General features: G+C 41.7%; 1 protein-coding gene across 5 annotated transcripts in view; it reads left to right on the top strand.

Moving 5' to 3' along the window:
- HAVCR1 (hepatitis A virus cellular receptor 1) overlaps window positions 1–16300 on the top strand; it is a 75482-nt gene that overhangs the window by 24504 nt on the left and 34678 nt on the right. For 3 of the 5 annotated variants that reach the window (XM_016954111.4, XM_016954109.4, XM_016954110.4), the window contains exons 8-9: window positions 1717–1750; window positions 4757–14203. In XM_016954111.4, coding sequence (XP_016809600.2) covers window positions 1717–1750; window positions 4757–4865 — 143 coding nt within the window. In that variant the 3' untranslated portion in view covers window positions 4866–14203. Of the gene's footprint in view, window positions 1–1716; window positions 1751–4756; window positions 14205–16300 lie in introns of those variants that run through there. The other 2 variants (XR_008548122.2, XM_063811613.1) reach the window with 2 other exon arrangements.

Below are 16300 nucleotides of genomic sequence, written 5' to 3'. Positions count from 1 at the left end.
AAGACCTGACCATCCCCCAGCCCGACACCCGTAAATGGTCTGTGCTGAGGATTAGTGACAGAGGAAGGCCTCTTTGCAGTTGAGATAAGAGGAAGGCATCTGTCTCCTGCTTGTCCCTGGGAATGGAATGTCTCGATGTAAAACCCGATCATACATTCTATTTACTGAGATAGAAGAAAACTGCCTTATGGCTGGAAGTGGGACATGCTGGCAGCAATACTGCTCTTTACTGCACTGAGATGCTTGTGTAAAGTCAAACATAAACCTGGCCTACGTGCACATCGAGGCACAGCACCTTTCCTTAAACTTATTTATGACACAGAGACCTTTGCTCACAAGTTTTCCTGCTGACCCTCTCCCCACCATCACCCTATAGTCCTGCCACATCCCCCTCACTGAGACAGTAGAGATAGAGATCAATAAATACTGAGGGAACTCAGAGACAAGTGCCGGCGTGGGTCCTCCGTATGCTGAGCGCCGGTCCCTTGGGCCCACTGCTCTTTCTCTATACTTTGTCTCCGTGTCTTATTTCTTTTCTCAGTCTCTTGTCCCACCTGATGAGAAATACCCACAGGTGTGGAGGGGCTGGCCCCCTTAAAGCTCACTGCAACCTCTGCCTCCCAGGTTCAAGCAATTCTCCTGCTTCAGCCTCCTGAGTAGCTGGGATTACAGGCTCGTGCCACCACACCAGGATAATTTTCGTGTTTTTAGTAGAGATGGGGTTTTCACCATGTTGGTCAGGCTGGTCTTGAACTCCTGACCGCCTGTCTCTGCCTCCCAAAGTGTTGGGATTACAGGCATGAGCCACTGCACCTGGCCTTAAATACCCTTTTCTTAGGGGAGAGAAAAGTGATAGATGTAGGCAATTTTAGAGGAAGAGTAAATGATTTTTAGGGGAGATGAATGGGCCCAAAGAACAGACTATAGGGCAGGACAAATTCCTCTGGACTCTGGTTGTGTTGTCAGCTCTAGTCTCCTTCCTGTGATGTGCATCAGTTCCCCCACCACCCCCACCTGCCCCCGCCCCCACCCCTGCCCTGCCATTGATGAGATATCGAGATATCTGGGGAAAGGATTGACAACAACAGAATATCTTCTGGAGGATCTGGCCTTTAGCTAGATAGGGGAGCTTCAGAGAAAGCCCTTTCCTAAATATGCTCCTCCCCAGGTGCTCTCACTTTGAATTCCAAAGAAGCCTATTTGAGGGTATTGTATTCTGAGCCCTAACAACCTCAAAATATACTTTACTCCTTAAGCAAAAATAACTCATTATTTCCTTCTTTAGGAGAGAGATGACTGGTTGTACAAACTCTTGCAAAAGTATCCTTTGATAGAGATGACTCTTAAAGTATCTTTATGACCCAGTTCATCTAAAACAAATCTTGGTTGACGCCTGTTGTTCAGTAGCCTATCAGAAGGATCTTGGACTTACTCATTTTTTAAAAAAATGAAAGATAATTTAAGAATTGCATTAAAGTTAGGGAGGATATGTGGATGAATACACCAAACCATTAATGAAATTGAGATACTGGACAGTAAATGGCTTGTTTGGGTCCTGCAGAATCAAAAGGGACATGGGAAGGAGACACCTCAAGGTACCAGGGAAAAATCTAAGTAATAACAGAAATAATACACTTGATTGAAAAAAAGATTAAAACTCTTGCTGAGATGTTTAATTTTCTCTTCAACTCCTCTCTCCCCACCCCTTCAATTTAGAGTATTTCTTCAAAAAGGAGGTTCAACAACTAAGGTAAGCTCGAAAATATTTCTATCAATACTTTTGAGGTTCCTACTCTGGTAAAATAAAAATTGATTTCTGTCTCTCTCCTAAACTCTCCATCGTATACCTTGGATCCTGACAGTCCACTTTAATGAGCAATTCTATTATTTACATCTTCCAGTGATATTTGTAGCTTTGTGTATTTCCCTGGAGTTGTGGCAGAGCTGGTACAGAGGGAGCACCTCAATCCTAAGCAAACCCCATAGGGCAAGATAACTAAATTGCAAGATTTGCTCGATGGAAGTAAACATTGAATGATTTGCTTTAGTTTGTTCTTTTATTTCGTTTAACGCTTTGTTTTTTTGAGACTGAGTTTCACTCTTGCTGCCCTGGCTGGAGTGCAATGGCACCATCTCGGCTCACCACAACCTCCACCTCCTGGGTTCAAGCGATTCTCCTGCCTCAGCCTCCCCAGTAGCTGGGATTACAGACATGTGCCACCATACCCAGCTAATTTTGTATTTTTAGTAGAGACGGGTTTCTCCATGTTGGTTAGGCTGGTTTCAAACTCCTGACCTCCGGTGATCTGCCTGCCTCGGCCTCCCAAAGTGCTGGAATTACAGACATGAGCCACCGCGCCCGGCCATTTTTTCGTACTTTTAGTAGAGACAGGGTTTCACCATATTCGATGCTTTGTCTTACTGAGTGTTATTGGCTATTATATTCCAAAGAGATGAATAAAACAGACAAAAACCATGTAAGCAAATAAGCATGGTTCTTTTACATGCTTACAGATAAACACCATGGGGACTATAGAACAGGATAAGGATCTGTTTGATTGAGTGCCAAGAAAGCAGCTAATTTGGAGGAAGATAATTCCTGGCTGCAGGGGCAGGGAGTGCAAAGGCACTGAGGTAGGGCAAGTGCCTCCAGTTTTCCACAGCTTCCATCATTCCCTGCTGCTCCCTACCCAGCCTGCTCCACTGATCTATATTAGCTGTCTAGCCTTGCAGGCACTTGAATTTGCCTTTAAAGACCTTTCAGTCTACCCTGCTGCCTAGTTACTTTTTTTTTTTTTTTTTTGAGACACCCAGGCTGGAATGCAATGGTGCGATCTGCAACCTCCACCTCCTGGATTCAAGCAATTCTCCAGCCTCAGCCTGCTGAGTAGCTGGGATCACAGGCACCTGCCACCATGCCTGGCTAATTTTTGTATTTTTAATAGAGACGGGGTTCTGCCATGTTAGGCTGGTCTCAAACTCCTCACCTCAGGTGATCCACCTACCTTGGCCTCCCAAAGTGCTGGGATTATAGGCGTGAGGGACCGCACCTGGCCCCAGGTACAATTTAAATCCCCTTTACTGCATCTATGCCCCAAGGCCATCTGCCCCACTGCCCGTAGTGGTAAGAGACAACTACCTAATTCTAAAGCCAGCCAGCCTGCTTCATTTGGTTCAGGCTGAGTTTTAAGCAAGGACTTTCTCTGATTCAGAATCTATCCCTCTTACTTAGGCTGCCATCTATTAAGTCTAGTTCTCCTTCATTGGATGCTTGTACACAGACTTTCCTGAGTCTGAGTTAATTACCTGAGCCAATCCACAGAACCTGTCTGAACAGTGCCCAGCATATTGTAAGTGCTCAATACACATCGACTTTTGTTATTGCATTCAAGCCCTTCACAGCAATAAACTGCGAGAGAGGCACTATTCTCATTTTACAGATTGGAAAACAGTTTCAGAAATGTTGAGTGACATGTAAGGTCACATCACATAGCATATAAAGGACTCAATCTCACGAATCTGTGCTCATAAATATTTCTGGAATGGAAGAGAAATGTGTAAAGTATAAAAAAAGCAAAAAAAAAAAAAACCCACACTAACAAATTATGAACACTTCTTCATGACATTATCTTCTCGGCAGTTATATCACACTGAGTCATTTGAGCTCATTGACACTTAAACTAAGTGTCTTCACACATGTCTGACTGACCTGTTTAGGGACCATAGTGGAGCTTTGTTTTTCACAGTTCTTTAAATGTGTGGACATGTGTTTCATCTGCAGCTGAATGAAGACAAGTTCCATATTTTGGGGGCAGGCTTTGGTAACAAATAGTCACTATATACAAATATATAAAAATAACCAGTTACATCAAAATGCTACACATAAGTTAAAACTAAGTCTACTTTCTTCCCTCACTTGTATTTCCACTGTTTCTACTGATTTCTTTTTTTGAGACAGAGTCTCCAGCCCAGGCTGGAGTGCAGTGGTGTGATCTCGGCTCACTGCAACCTCTACCTCCTGGGTTCAAGTGATTCTCCTGTCTCAGCCTCCCAAGTAGCTAGGATTATGGGCACAAGCCACCACACCTGGCTAATTAAAAAAAAAATCTGTAGAGACGGGGTCTCGCTATGTTGCTCACGCTGGCCTCAAGGGATCCTCCTGCCATGGCCTCCCAAAATGCTGGGATTAGAGGCATGAGCTACTGCACCCAGCACAGGAAGATTTTTAACACTATGATCCAGTGTACACTTGTGAAACAGTACTATTTAACTATATTCAATGTTTCTCTGTTCTGTTTTTATCTTGAATATAGGATGTAGATGGCTAAGTAGATTTAACAACCCTCTCTAAAGGATCACAAGCCACAGTTGGAAAAGCACCAGTCATCCAATGCTTAGCCACATTTGAAAATATGCATCTTGATTCAGCCACTTAGTTTGATGTCAGAGCTCTGTATTTTTAGATTTTCCATTTTTGTATTCTATTATGCGAGTTTCAAAGAGACCAGTCTGAGTTTTTGAATACTTCTTAGATTGTCTACATGCTTATTAAACAGACTTTTCTTCAACTTAATAATAAGAGCCACACCTTTTACAACTCTGGAAGGCACTATTTATTTTATACTTTGTGTGAACGGGGCTCCTGGAGTCTCAAATACCTGGTATTGCCTGATCATAAACAAAAGTGCAGCTTATATGTGAGAAGCGGTCTGCTTTTTTTCTTACTCATGTTATTCTTCAACAACTCTTTCTACAGTGTTTCATTTAGCAGCCTTCAAATTAAAGCTTTGCAAAATGCAGTTGAAAAGGAAGTCCAAGCAGAAGACAATATCTACATTGAGAATAGTCTTTATGCCACGGACTAAGACCCAGTGGTGCTCTTTGAGAGTTTACGCCCATGAGTGCAGAAGACTGAACAGACATCAGCACATCAGACGTCTTTTAGACCCCAAGACAATTTTTCTGTTTCAGTTTCATCTGGCATTCCAACATGTCAGTGATACTGGGTAGAGTAACTCTCTCACTCCAAACTGTGTATAGTCAACCTCATCATTAATGTAGTCCTAATTTTTTATGCTAAAACTGGCTCAATCCTTCTGATCATTGCAGTTTTCTCTCAAACATGAACACTTTATAATTGTATGTTCTTTTTAGACCCCATAAATCCTGTATACATCAAAGAGAATAGTCCCTGGAAACATAGCAAATGAACTTCTATCTTGGCCATCAGAGCTGTCCAGAAGAGGGGAATCTGTCTTAAAAACCAGCAAATCCAACGTGAGACTTCATTTGGAAGCATTGTATGATTATCTCGTTTCTATGTTATACTTCCAAATGTTGCATTTCCTATGTTTTCCAAAGGTTTCAAATCGTGGGTTTTTATTTCCTCCGTGGGGAAACAAAGTGAGTCTAACTCACAGGTTTAGCTGTTTTCTCATAACTCTGGAAATGTGATGCATTAAGTACTGGATCTCTGAATTGGGGTAGCTATTTTACCAGTTAAAGAGGCTACAATAGTATGGAATACATAGACACCAGGGGAAGAAAATCATTTGCCAGGTGATTTAACATATTTATGCAATTTTTTTTTTTTTTTTTTGAGATGGAGCTTTGCTCTTGTTGCCCAGGCTGGAGTGCGATGGTGAAATCTCGGCTCACTGTAACCTCCACCTTCCGGGTTCAAGCAATTCTCCCGCCTCAGCCTCACGAGTAGCTGGGATTACAGGTGTCCGCCACTATGCTCAGCTAATTTTTTGTATTTTTTTTAGTAGAGACAGGGTTTCATCATGTTGGCCAGAATGATCTCAAACTCCTGACCTCAGAGGATCCAGCCTCCTTGGCCTTCCAAAGTGCTGGGATTACAGGCATGAGCCACCGTGCCTAGTCCATTTATGCAATTTGTATTACACGTGTGTCATGGTGCTAAGCATTTAAACAACCATCAGGCTTTCTGAACAAATTTTTAGAACCAAGAAGATCAGCAATAAAAGAAAAAAAAAAGGCGGGAGTAGGGAAAAGTCTGCCTTTTCTGCCTTATAAGTTACATTGCAGATATAAGTGTTTGAAACTCACTGGTTTTGACCCAAATTCTAAATCGTCTCCAAACCACTTTCATGTTTAAAATTGTTTAGGAGGCTAGCGCCGTGGCTCATGCCTGTAATCCCAGCACTTTGTGAAGCCAAGGTGGGCAGGTAGCTTGAGCCCAGAAGTTTGAGACCAGCCTGGGCAACATGGCAAGACCCCATCTCTATTAAGAAAAAAATTTAAGGAAAAAAAAAAAAGATAAAATTGTTTTGGAAAGGCAAAGTGTCTTTCTCATATCTAATCAATTCCTGTATTTTTTTTTTTTTTTTTACAATTCAATTAGGCTTATTGTAAGGATATCTTTAGTCAGTATAAAAATATATAAAAAACAATTATACTAAGCCAGTATAATTGTTTAGAAGTATATATTTGCCGGCCGGGCATGGTGGCTCATGCCTGTAATCCCAGCACTTTGGAAGGCTGAGGCGGGCGGATCACTAGAGGTCGGGAGTTTGAGACCAGCCTGACCAACATGGAGAAACCCTGTTCTCTACTAAGTATAGATTTGCAAGGGCTAGATTTGTCAGAAAAGAAACATTTCTACATGAACAGTTAAGGCTGGGTATTAATTTCAATTTCAGTTTGAGTAAACTCTGAAATAATTCATGGTTGAGGTTCAGAGCTACGCATACCATAGTTGTCTGGGGCAACAGGATGCTTGCTTTCAGAGGAAACTTTTTGTTTTTGTTTTTGTTTTTTTGAGATGGAGTTTTGCTCTTGTCACCCAGGCTGAAATGCAATGGCACAATCTTGGCTCACTGCAACCTCCACCTCCCAGGTTCAAGTGATTCTCCTGCCTCAGCCTCCTGAGTAGCTGGGATTACAGATGCCCGACACAACGCCCAGCTTATTATTTTTAGTAGAGACAGGGTTTCACCATATTGGCCAGGCTGGCCTCCAACTCCTGACCTCAGGTGAGCCACCCGCCTTGGCCTCCCAAAAGTGTTGGGATTACAGGCATGAGCCACCGCGCCCAGCCAGAGGCAACATTTTTTAATACAGTTATCGTTCTAGGAAATTTATAGGTCCTTTGAAGGAAAATTCTGTGGGCAAATAAGATTGTGATACATGGTATTTCAGTTTTCCCAAATGTGGCCAGCCCGATCTGGTCAAAAATTTTATTTTTTAAAAACTATAGTGTCTTTTTTTCTTAAATTTGAGGCAACATACACAAAATTGGAGATTTGAAATTAAAGCCAAGATTTGTCGTTTCTCTGGAAAGACCTGGCAAGATTGCACTGGATTGCTATGTGACCAGGGTCCCACTAGATGGGGCTGCATCCTCTAATCCCCAAATCCTTACGTTCCCTGCATGCTCACCTTTGTTACCTGCCTGACACCTGTGGGGCTTTTAACTTTATGGCAACTGCCCTATTCTCTGGATCCTTCCTGGGGATTTATGATGCATAATACTCCGGGAATCTGGTTAGCTTTGCTTAACACATTTCCAAAACTTGTTTGAATGCATAAGTACAGTCACTAGTAGCATTCTGTGAAGTGCAATGTATGGGGGCTTAGGAGTTTAGGGTAGTATACAGGATTAGGGATAGGACTTGAGTCTAATCCTAACTCTTAGCAGTTACACTGGATGACATTAGAGCAAATGGTTCTTTACGTCTACATTTTCTTCATCTGTAGATGTAATAATTTCCATATCAACTGTGATGTACAGTGCTAATTCCAATGAAATGTTACATGTGAGAAGTCTTTGAAATGTAAAAAACACTACAGATACTGAAGCAGTTTGGAGAATTAAAAAACACTACGAAAACACAGCTTGGTAAATAATTTTTTTTTCTTTTGAGACAGAGTCTGGCTCTGTCATCCAGGCTAGAGTGTAGTGGCACAATCTTGGCTCACTGCAACCTCTGCCTCTCAGGCTCAAGCAATTCTCCTGCCTCAGCCACCTGAGTAGCTGGGATAGCCACCATGTCCACTTAATTTTTGTATTTTTAGTAGAGACAGGGTTCCACCATATTGGCCAGGGTGGTCTTGAACTCCTGATGTCAAGTGATCTGCCTGCTCAGCCTCCCAAAGTATTGGAATTGCAGGTGTGAGCCACCGTGCCTGGCCAGGGCTTAGCAAATAATTCCAATGGTGTTACACCTATAAGTCTCTTGCTGTATGGTATCTTTTAAAATAACATTTCTTTTTTGAGACAGTTGATATTGGGTAATTTGGCCATCATCATATACTGTAGAAAAAAATTGTCAAGTGAGAGGGAGAATAGGTAAGAAGGAAGAAAGGGGAGGAATTTAGTGAATATGAATTATTTTCCTTTAGATACATTAGTCTTGTAGATCACATTGAATTTTTTAAATTACTATTTAAGATATTGTTGAGATTCCATTACCTCCATTTTTAAATTACTGTTTAAGATATTGTTGAGATTCCATTACCTCCAATCAGTCTTGGGACATTAGAACACTGGTATAATTAAGACTGTATGTTTAAGTTGAGAAATTTTGCACAACTTTAACAAGTAGCAGAACTAATTGTTCACTGATGGCTTTAAAGATGAAATAATTCTGTGAATACATGAAACTGTGAGGGACTCTTCGTGGTTGTCTAGGTTTATTTATATGCATACTCATTAATAAAAGTTTTTTTTTGTTTGTCTCTTGAAAACAAAACAGCTTTGTTTTAACAAAACAGCAATGGAACAAATTTGAAAACCGACTCGATATTTTCTCTGGCTCATCATTTAGTTTGGGTCAGCCATCTTCAACTTGCTGTGAGCTCTAGTCAAAGTGGATCAAATTTGTGGCAAGTCACACAGGTGTCAGGTGCTCTTCAGGAAACAACCCTGAACTCCAGGTTCTAAGGAGCTTAGTAGGGAAGAAATACAAAACCTATCACTTCTGATACTGATTATTACTAAGAGAAAGAATCTTGTGATAGAGACTGGCTTCTCAACTATGGCATTTGGGGACAGAAATCTCTGTTGTAGGGGGCTGTCCTGTGCATAGTAAGGTATTTGGCGTCATCCCTGTCCTCCACCCACTAGATGCCAGTCACATCCTCCAGTGGTGACAACTGACAATGTCCCCGCGGGCACAGTTGAGAACCACTGAGGTAGAGGGTGTTTGTTGGGGGGTAGGAAGTGGTGTAGCTTTAGCTGGTTGGTCAGCGGCTGCTTCTAGGAAAGAGGTGACATTTAAGTTGAAACCAAGAAAAATGTGTAGGTGGCAGCCACATGAAAATCTAGTGGAAGGAAAACAAATGCAAAGGCTGTGGGGCAGCAGGAAGCTTGTGTATTAAAAGAGAGGATGTTGTGTTCCAATGAGTAAAAAACTAGTGAGTGAGGAGAGATGAAGAGAAGCAAGGCTGAAGAGATGCGCAAGGGGTCTGGCCAGGTGCTGGATGAAAAGGAATCTACAGGCCAGGCACAGTGGCTCACACCTGTAATCCCAGCACTTTAGGGGGCCAAGGCTGGAGGATCACTTGAGCCCAGGAGTTCAAGGCCAGCCTGGGCAACAAAGTGAGCCTCCATCTTATTAAAAATTTAAAAGAGAAAGGAAAAGGGCTCTATGAAGATGTCTGTTTGGAAAAGAGTCCCAATCTTAGAAAACCACTTTTGCATATTAAAAGCTAAACCTGCTACCCATCACCAAATTCTATGTTAACATTCACTAACATGCTTCAGTGACACTATTCTAAGTCAGGTATAGCTCGAGAGTCAGGTTTGTTGGGATGACAGAAGGATATAGGCAGGGGAAAAAGAGGGGGAGAAGGGAACCTCTTGGCAGCAAGGGGCTTTCCACAGGGCTGTGAGACACCCCCAGGCCTTGCAAGAGGGTTTGTGAAAAAAGAGGGAACTGGCACCAACGTTTGGCTGTAATTGGTTTGGGCCCAAAATTGCTGCTTTGGGAGGCAGTAGTGGGGTGGTACAGGAGCTGATTTTATCCAGTCCACAAATGGATTTTTAAAATAGTTTTTTGATGTATATTTTTTAAGATGCATCAAACCCATGATTTAATGGGTATTGATTAGGATGAGTAAAATGTTCAAGTTAATTAATCTAAAATAATTTGAGTGAGTAATAGCAAAAAAGCAATGTGAATACGGCAAAGGTTATGTAGATGCCTGAAGTCGGAGAGTCAATAGATCAAAATCAGCTGGGAGCTTGTTAAAATACACATTTCTTGGCCCTATTTCTAGACATTCTGGTTTAGCAATACAGATGTGACCTGAGAATTTTTGTTTGTTTAAATGACAGAATACAAGCTACTATAAAATATTGTACATTTCAATAAAAGCATTCAGACTTCATGAAAGAACATGTGGAAATAAGAGCATACGATCATCCTTTACTTCTACTTATTTCAGATGTTAATCTCAGGAAATGAACCCAAAGTCTTTCTTGCAGGGGACTTTGGGTATTGCACTGCCACTTTTGTTTATTTAGTTACTTTTTGAGACGGAGTTTTGCTCTTGTCACCCAGGCTGGAGTGCAATGGCTCAATCTCGTCTCACTGCAACCTCCGCCTCCTGGGTTCAAGCCATTCTCCTGCCTCAGCCTCCCAAGTAGCTGGGATTACAGGTGCCTGCCACCACGCCTGGCGAATTTTTGTATTTTTAGTAGAGATGGGGTTTCACCATGTTGGCCAGGCTGGTCTTGAACTCCTGACCTCAGGTGATCCACCCACCTCGGCCTTCCAAAGTGCTGGGATTACAGGCGTGAGCTACCACGCCCAGCTTTGCACTGTCACTTCTGAGGCTAAATAAAATTACCTGGAGTCTCCAAAATATAGGAAGACCCAAAAAATATAGGGGAAGCTTATTTACACTCTGGTTTTCATGGTCTAGTTTGTGGATGTTTGTTACAGGTTCGTAGTGCTCTCTGGAAGGAAAGGAATGACAATTAGTCATTTGATCTCCCTCTGATTAAGGTTTTCTTTTGTTGTTGATTTCCTTTCGCTTTTTTTTTTTTTTTTTTTTCCTTTGAGACAGGGTCTTGCTCTGTCACCCAGGCTGGAGTGCAGTGGTGTGATCACGGCTCACTGCAGCCTTGAAGTCCTGGGCTCAAGTATCCTCCCACCTCAGCCTCCTGAGTAGCTGGGACCACAGGTGTGCACCACCTTGCCCGGCTAATTTTTGTGATTTTTGTAGAGATGTATTTTCACCATGTTACCCAGGCTGGTCTCAAACTCCTGGGTCCAAGCAATCTGCCCACCTTGGCCTCCCAAAGTGCTGGGATTGCAGGCATGAGCCACCACACCCGGCCCTTTTGCCATTAATTGTAAACAGTTTTGGAGGGTCTCAGAAGTCATATCCTCTTAAAGCCACCATGCCTGGCTAATTTTTTTTTTTTTAAGTAGAGATTAGGTCTTGCTATGTTGCCAGGCTGGAGTGCAGTGGTGTGATCATGGCTAACCCTAAGTGCAGCCTCAAACTCTTAAGCTCAAGTGATCCTCTTACCTCAGCCTCCTGGGTAGCTGGGATTACAGGCATGTGCCACGATGCCTGGCTCATTTTTGTATTTTTTGTAGAGACAGAGTCTCCCTATGTTGCCCAGGCTCTCTCAAAACTTTATTTCTTCTTTGACTGTTGATCGCATTAGATTTTCTAAGGATATATACACAAAGGCTGTTGCTCTACCCACTGCAAAAGTAATGATAGCCAACCAGAAAACCTGAGGGTGCCCTTGGTAGCCTTGACACAGAATGTGAGCATGGTGTACATGGGGCTGAGAGAGAAACAGTCTATAACTCAGAACTCCTGAGAATCGAATTGTAATGTTCCCTTGGGGATTCTCATGGACACTAAGGACCTTTCCAACTCTTACTTAGAGTCTTGGGTGGCTACTTGTGCCTTACCCCAGTCATTCCTGAGTCCTTCCTCTGCAGGGCCACCAGCATAACCTCAAAGCTAAGATCTGTTTGTGTTACATCTTAGCTGGAAATCCTGCAACTACTCCCAATTTGGTGAAATTCTCAACTCCACAGCAAGCCCTCCACTGCTTATCCCCAACTCACTTTGCCTGCTTCATGGAGTCCCTTCCTGCTATGTTCCAAAGGCTATAAATGCCTCAGATATCCACTCTCTACTCCATGGGTCATCCCACCTGCCAGGAATGCTTGTTCCCTGTTTCTCCAAGGGGCACGTCATTCCTCAAAGTCCTGCTCCAGTGTCACTGCTTCAGACCTTCTGGTCCTAGACTCCTGGACAGAATTAATTCTCTCTTCTGAATACTTCTGGGCAGCCCTTTTTAATTACTCAATAAACATGGAAAAATAGAGTAACTCCCATATTCTAGGCATGGTGCTAGTACCTAGCTGAGATTATTCTGCATGAGGCCAGGGTTCCGCCTAGCCTGTGGGGCACCTTAGGGTAAATTACAAAGAGGCCTTCCTCTTCTTTCTGGCTGACACAGCCCTGAGTCAGGACAGAGCTTGTAAAAAGGAGTGTGACTTAGGATTTTTGTGCTGTGCAAACTAAAACCATAAATGGTGATCCTATAACTTTGTCCCTTGTATTAGAGATATTTACATTGATGGTGCTTTTTTTACTCAACACTTCGAGGGAAGTGTCTGTATTTTCTCAGCACCTAGCTTATACTTAGTAGGTGTTCGATATATATCTATTAAAATTAGTTAATAAATGGATAGGGCCAGGTGCAGCGGCTCACCCATGTAATCCCAGCACTTTGGGAGGCTAAGATGGGGTGGATCACTTGAGGTCAGAAGTTCAAGACCAGCATGACCAACATGGTGAAACCCCATCTCTACTGAAAATACAAAAATTTGCCAGGTGTCTTGGTGCATGCCTGTAATCCCAGCTAGTCTCAGGAGGCTGAGGCAGGAGAATCGCTTGAACCCAGGAGGCTGAGGTTGCAGTGAGCCGAGATTGTGACACTGCACTCTATCCTGGGTAAGAGTGAGACTCTGTCTCAAACAAACAAACAAACAAACAAATAAATAAAAATAAAAAATAAATTGATAAAAGAATGTTTCTTAGAACCTTCCTGTGTACTCTAGGGATGGGATAGAGCAAGGAAGAGTGTCTCTTTTACAAGTCCATTTATATTACTGGCTGGAGCCGGTGTGAATCTCAGTGACTCTCTGAGATCAGTAATTTGCAACCTTAGCTGCGTGTTAGAATCATCTGGGAAGGTTGAGAAACTACCCATGCCTAGATCAATTAAATCAGAATTTCAGGAGGGGGTCGCAGATATTATAATTTTTTCAATCTCCCCAGATTTTTTATGTTTTTGAGACAGATTCTTGCTGTGTTGTCCAGGCTGGAGGGCAGCAGTGTGATCAAGGCTCACTGCAGCCTCAACACCTGGGCTCAAGCAATCCTGCTGTCTCTGCCTTCGAGTAGCTAGGACTACAGGCACACCACCATGCCCATCTAATTTTTTTATTTGTAGAGACTGGGTCTCGTTATGTTGCCCAGGCTGTTCTTGAACTTGTGGGCTCAAGAGATCCTCCGATCTCAGCCTTTCAAAGTGCTGGGATTCCAGGCATGAGCCCTGTGACCAGCCTTCCCCAGGAGATTTGAGTGTGTAGCTGAGACTGAGAACCACTGACCTTGAGAGACTTGGGAAGGGGAGATGACAGCATGTTTCTATGTTGTGTGTGTCAAGTGCTCTGGAAGGACATAAAAGACACACAATGAAACAGGAAAATGTCCACAATAGGCTAGAGCAGGGGAAAAACCAAGTAAGAAAAATGGCAAGAGGCTGGTGACCACAGGTGTGTCCTATGTCTAGCACCCATTACAAGAGCATGATGTTGGTGGCACCCCTGGGAACAAGAAGGCTGAATGCTGCCATGCTTTTGGAAAGCTTCCCAGGAAGCTGGCTCACAGCTGTTCAGCTGACTTTGTCCCTGGGCCTCCTAGGAACTAAATGTTTCCCCTACAAACTGGTAAAAATAAATAAGAAAGTCCCCTTTGGACTGCGAGGAAATGCTCTAGGGTAACCCCTATTTTGTGCTGTGGACAGCTGAGATGGGGCTTGCTCTGCCTGTAAGTGCCTGCACCTGCTTGAGCCTAAAAATACTTAAAAAAAATTTGGGAATGAGGTCTTGCAATATTGCCTGGGCTTGAGTGCAGCGGCTATTCACAGGCATGATCTTAGTGCACTACAGCCTTGAAATCCTGGCTTCAAGTGATCTTCTTGCCTCAGCCTCCAGAGTAGCTGGGACTCCAGGTGAGCATCACCATGGTCAGCTCTAAAAAATACTTTGATGATGACTGATGCACACATTACTTAATGGACTTTAATTTTTAGAAAAGTTTTAGGCTAACAGCAAGGTTGAACAGAAAGTACAGAGTTCCCACATAGACACCTTCCTCACACAATACACACACACGTGATTTCGCCACCACTGTTAACATTCCCCACCAGTGTGGCATATTTGTTACAAATGATGAATCAACATTGACACATCATTCTCAATTGAAGTTCATAGTTTACATTAAGGTTCATGCTTTGTGTTGTGCATTCTATGGGTTTTGATAAATGTGTAATGACATGTACCCACCATTATAGTATCATACAAAATGGTTTTGCTGCCCTAAAAATCTTATAGATCCACCTAGTCATCCTTCCCTCTCCCCAAATCCCTGAAAGTCACTGATCTGATCTTTTCACTGTCTCCATAGTTCTATCTTTTTCAGAATGTCATATAGTTGGGGGTCATACAGTATGTAGCCTCTTCAGATTGATTTCTTCCAATTAACAATATGCATTTAAGGTTCCTCCATTCTTTTGATAGCTACACAGCTCATTTCTTCTTATTGCTAAATAATATTCCATTGTCTGGATGTATCACAACTTATTTTTGTTTATTAATTTGCTTTAGTTGCTTCCAAGTTTTGGAAATTATGAATAAAACTGCCATAAACATTCATGTGCACACAGGCTTTTGTATAGACATAAGTTTTCAATTGATTTAGGTAAATATCAAGGAACACAATTATTGCATTGTCTGATAAGAGAATGTTTAGTTCTGTAAGAAACTGCCACACTGTTTTTCAAGGTGGCTGAGCCATTTTGTATTCACACCAGCAATGATTGAGAGTTCCTATTGCCCCACATCCTTGCCAGCATTTAGTGCTGGATGTTAGCCATTCTAATTGGAATGTACTGGTATGTCATTGTTGCTTTAATTTGCATTCCTTAATAACATAAGATGTTAAACATATTTCTTATGCTTATTTGCCAGCTGTATATCTTGAAAAATGTTTATTAAGATATTTTGGCCATTTTTTAATCAGCTGGTTCATTATCTTACTGTTGAGTTTTAAGAGTTCTTTGTATGTTTTATCAGATATGTCCTTTGCAAATATTTTCTCCCAGTCCATAGCTTGTATTTTTACTGATGGTGTTTTTTGCAAAGCAGAAGTTTTTAATTTTATTAAATTCCAACTTGTCACTTTTTTCTTTCATGGATCATGTCTTTAGTGTTGTATCTAAAAAGTCATTGCCAACCCCAAGGTTATCTAGATATTCTTCTGTTATCTTGTATGAATTTTGTAGTTTGGCATTTTACATTTAGGGCTATGATCCATTTTGATTTAATTTTTGTGAAAGGAATAAAGTTTGTGTCTAGGTTCACTTTTTTAATGTGTGGACATCCAATTGTTTCAGCACCATCTGATAAGACACCATTTGCTCTGTTGTATTGCTTTTACTTCTTTGTCAAAGGTGAAATGACTGTATATGTATAAGTCTGTTTCTGGGTTCTCTCTTCTGTTGCACTTATCTCTTTGTCTATTTTTTCACCAATAATACAGTTTGATTCCTGTAGCTCAAAGTTATTGTAGTTCAATTATGGTAAGACTTAAAGTTGGGTAGTGTCAGTCCTCTGACTTTGTTCTAACCTTTCAGTTTTGTATTGGCTTCTCTGAGTCTTTTGCTTCTCCATATATACTGTAGAATTGGTTTGTCAATTTTCACAAAAACTGCTTTCTAGGATTTTGATTGGAATCTATTCATCAAGTTGGGCAGAACTGACAGCAATATTGACTCTTCCTATCCGTGAACATGGTATACCTTTTTATTTAGTTAGTTCTTCAATTTCTTTAATCAGTTTTTCCAAGTTTTCTTCATACAGCTCTTGCATATATTTTGTTAGCTTTGTACCTATTTTATTATTTTGGTGCTAATGTATTGTTTTTAATTTTAAAATCCAGTTTTTAATTTCTGGCATATAGGAAAGCAATAGATTTTGGATATTAACCTAGTATCCTGAACCTTGATGTA

The sequence above is a fragment of the Pan troglodytes genome, chromosome 4 (genome assembly GCF_028858775.2).
Source record: "Pan troglodytes isolate AG18354 chromosome 4, NHGRI_mPanTro3-v2.0_pri, whole genome shotgun sequence".
Classification (NCBI taxonomy): domain Eukaryota; kingdom Metazoa; phylum Chordata; class Mammalia; order Primates; family Hominidae; genus Pan; species Pan troglodytes.
This window is presented reverse-complemented; position numbering and strand designations above follow the sequence as displayed.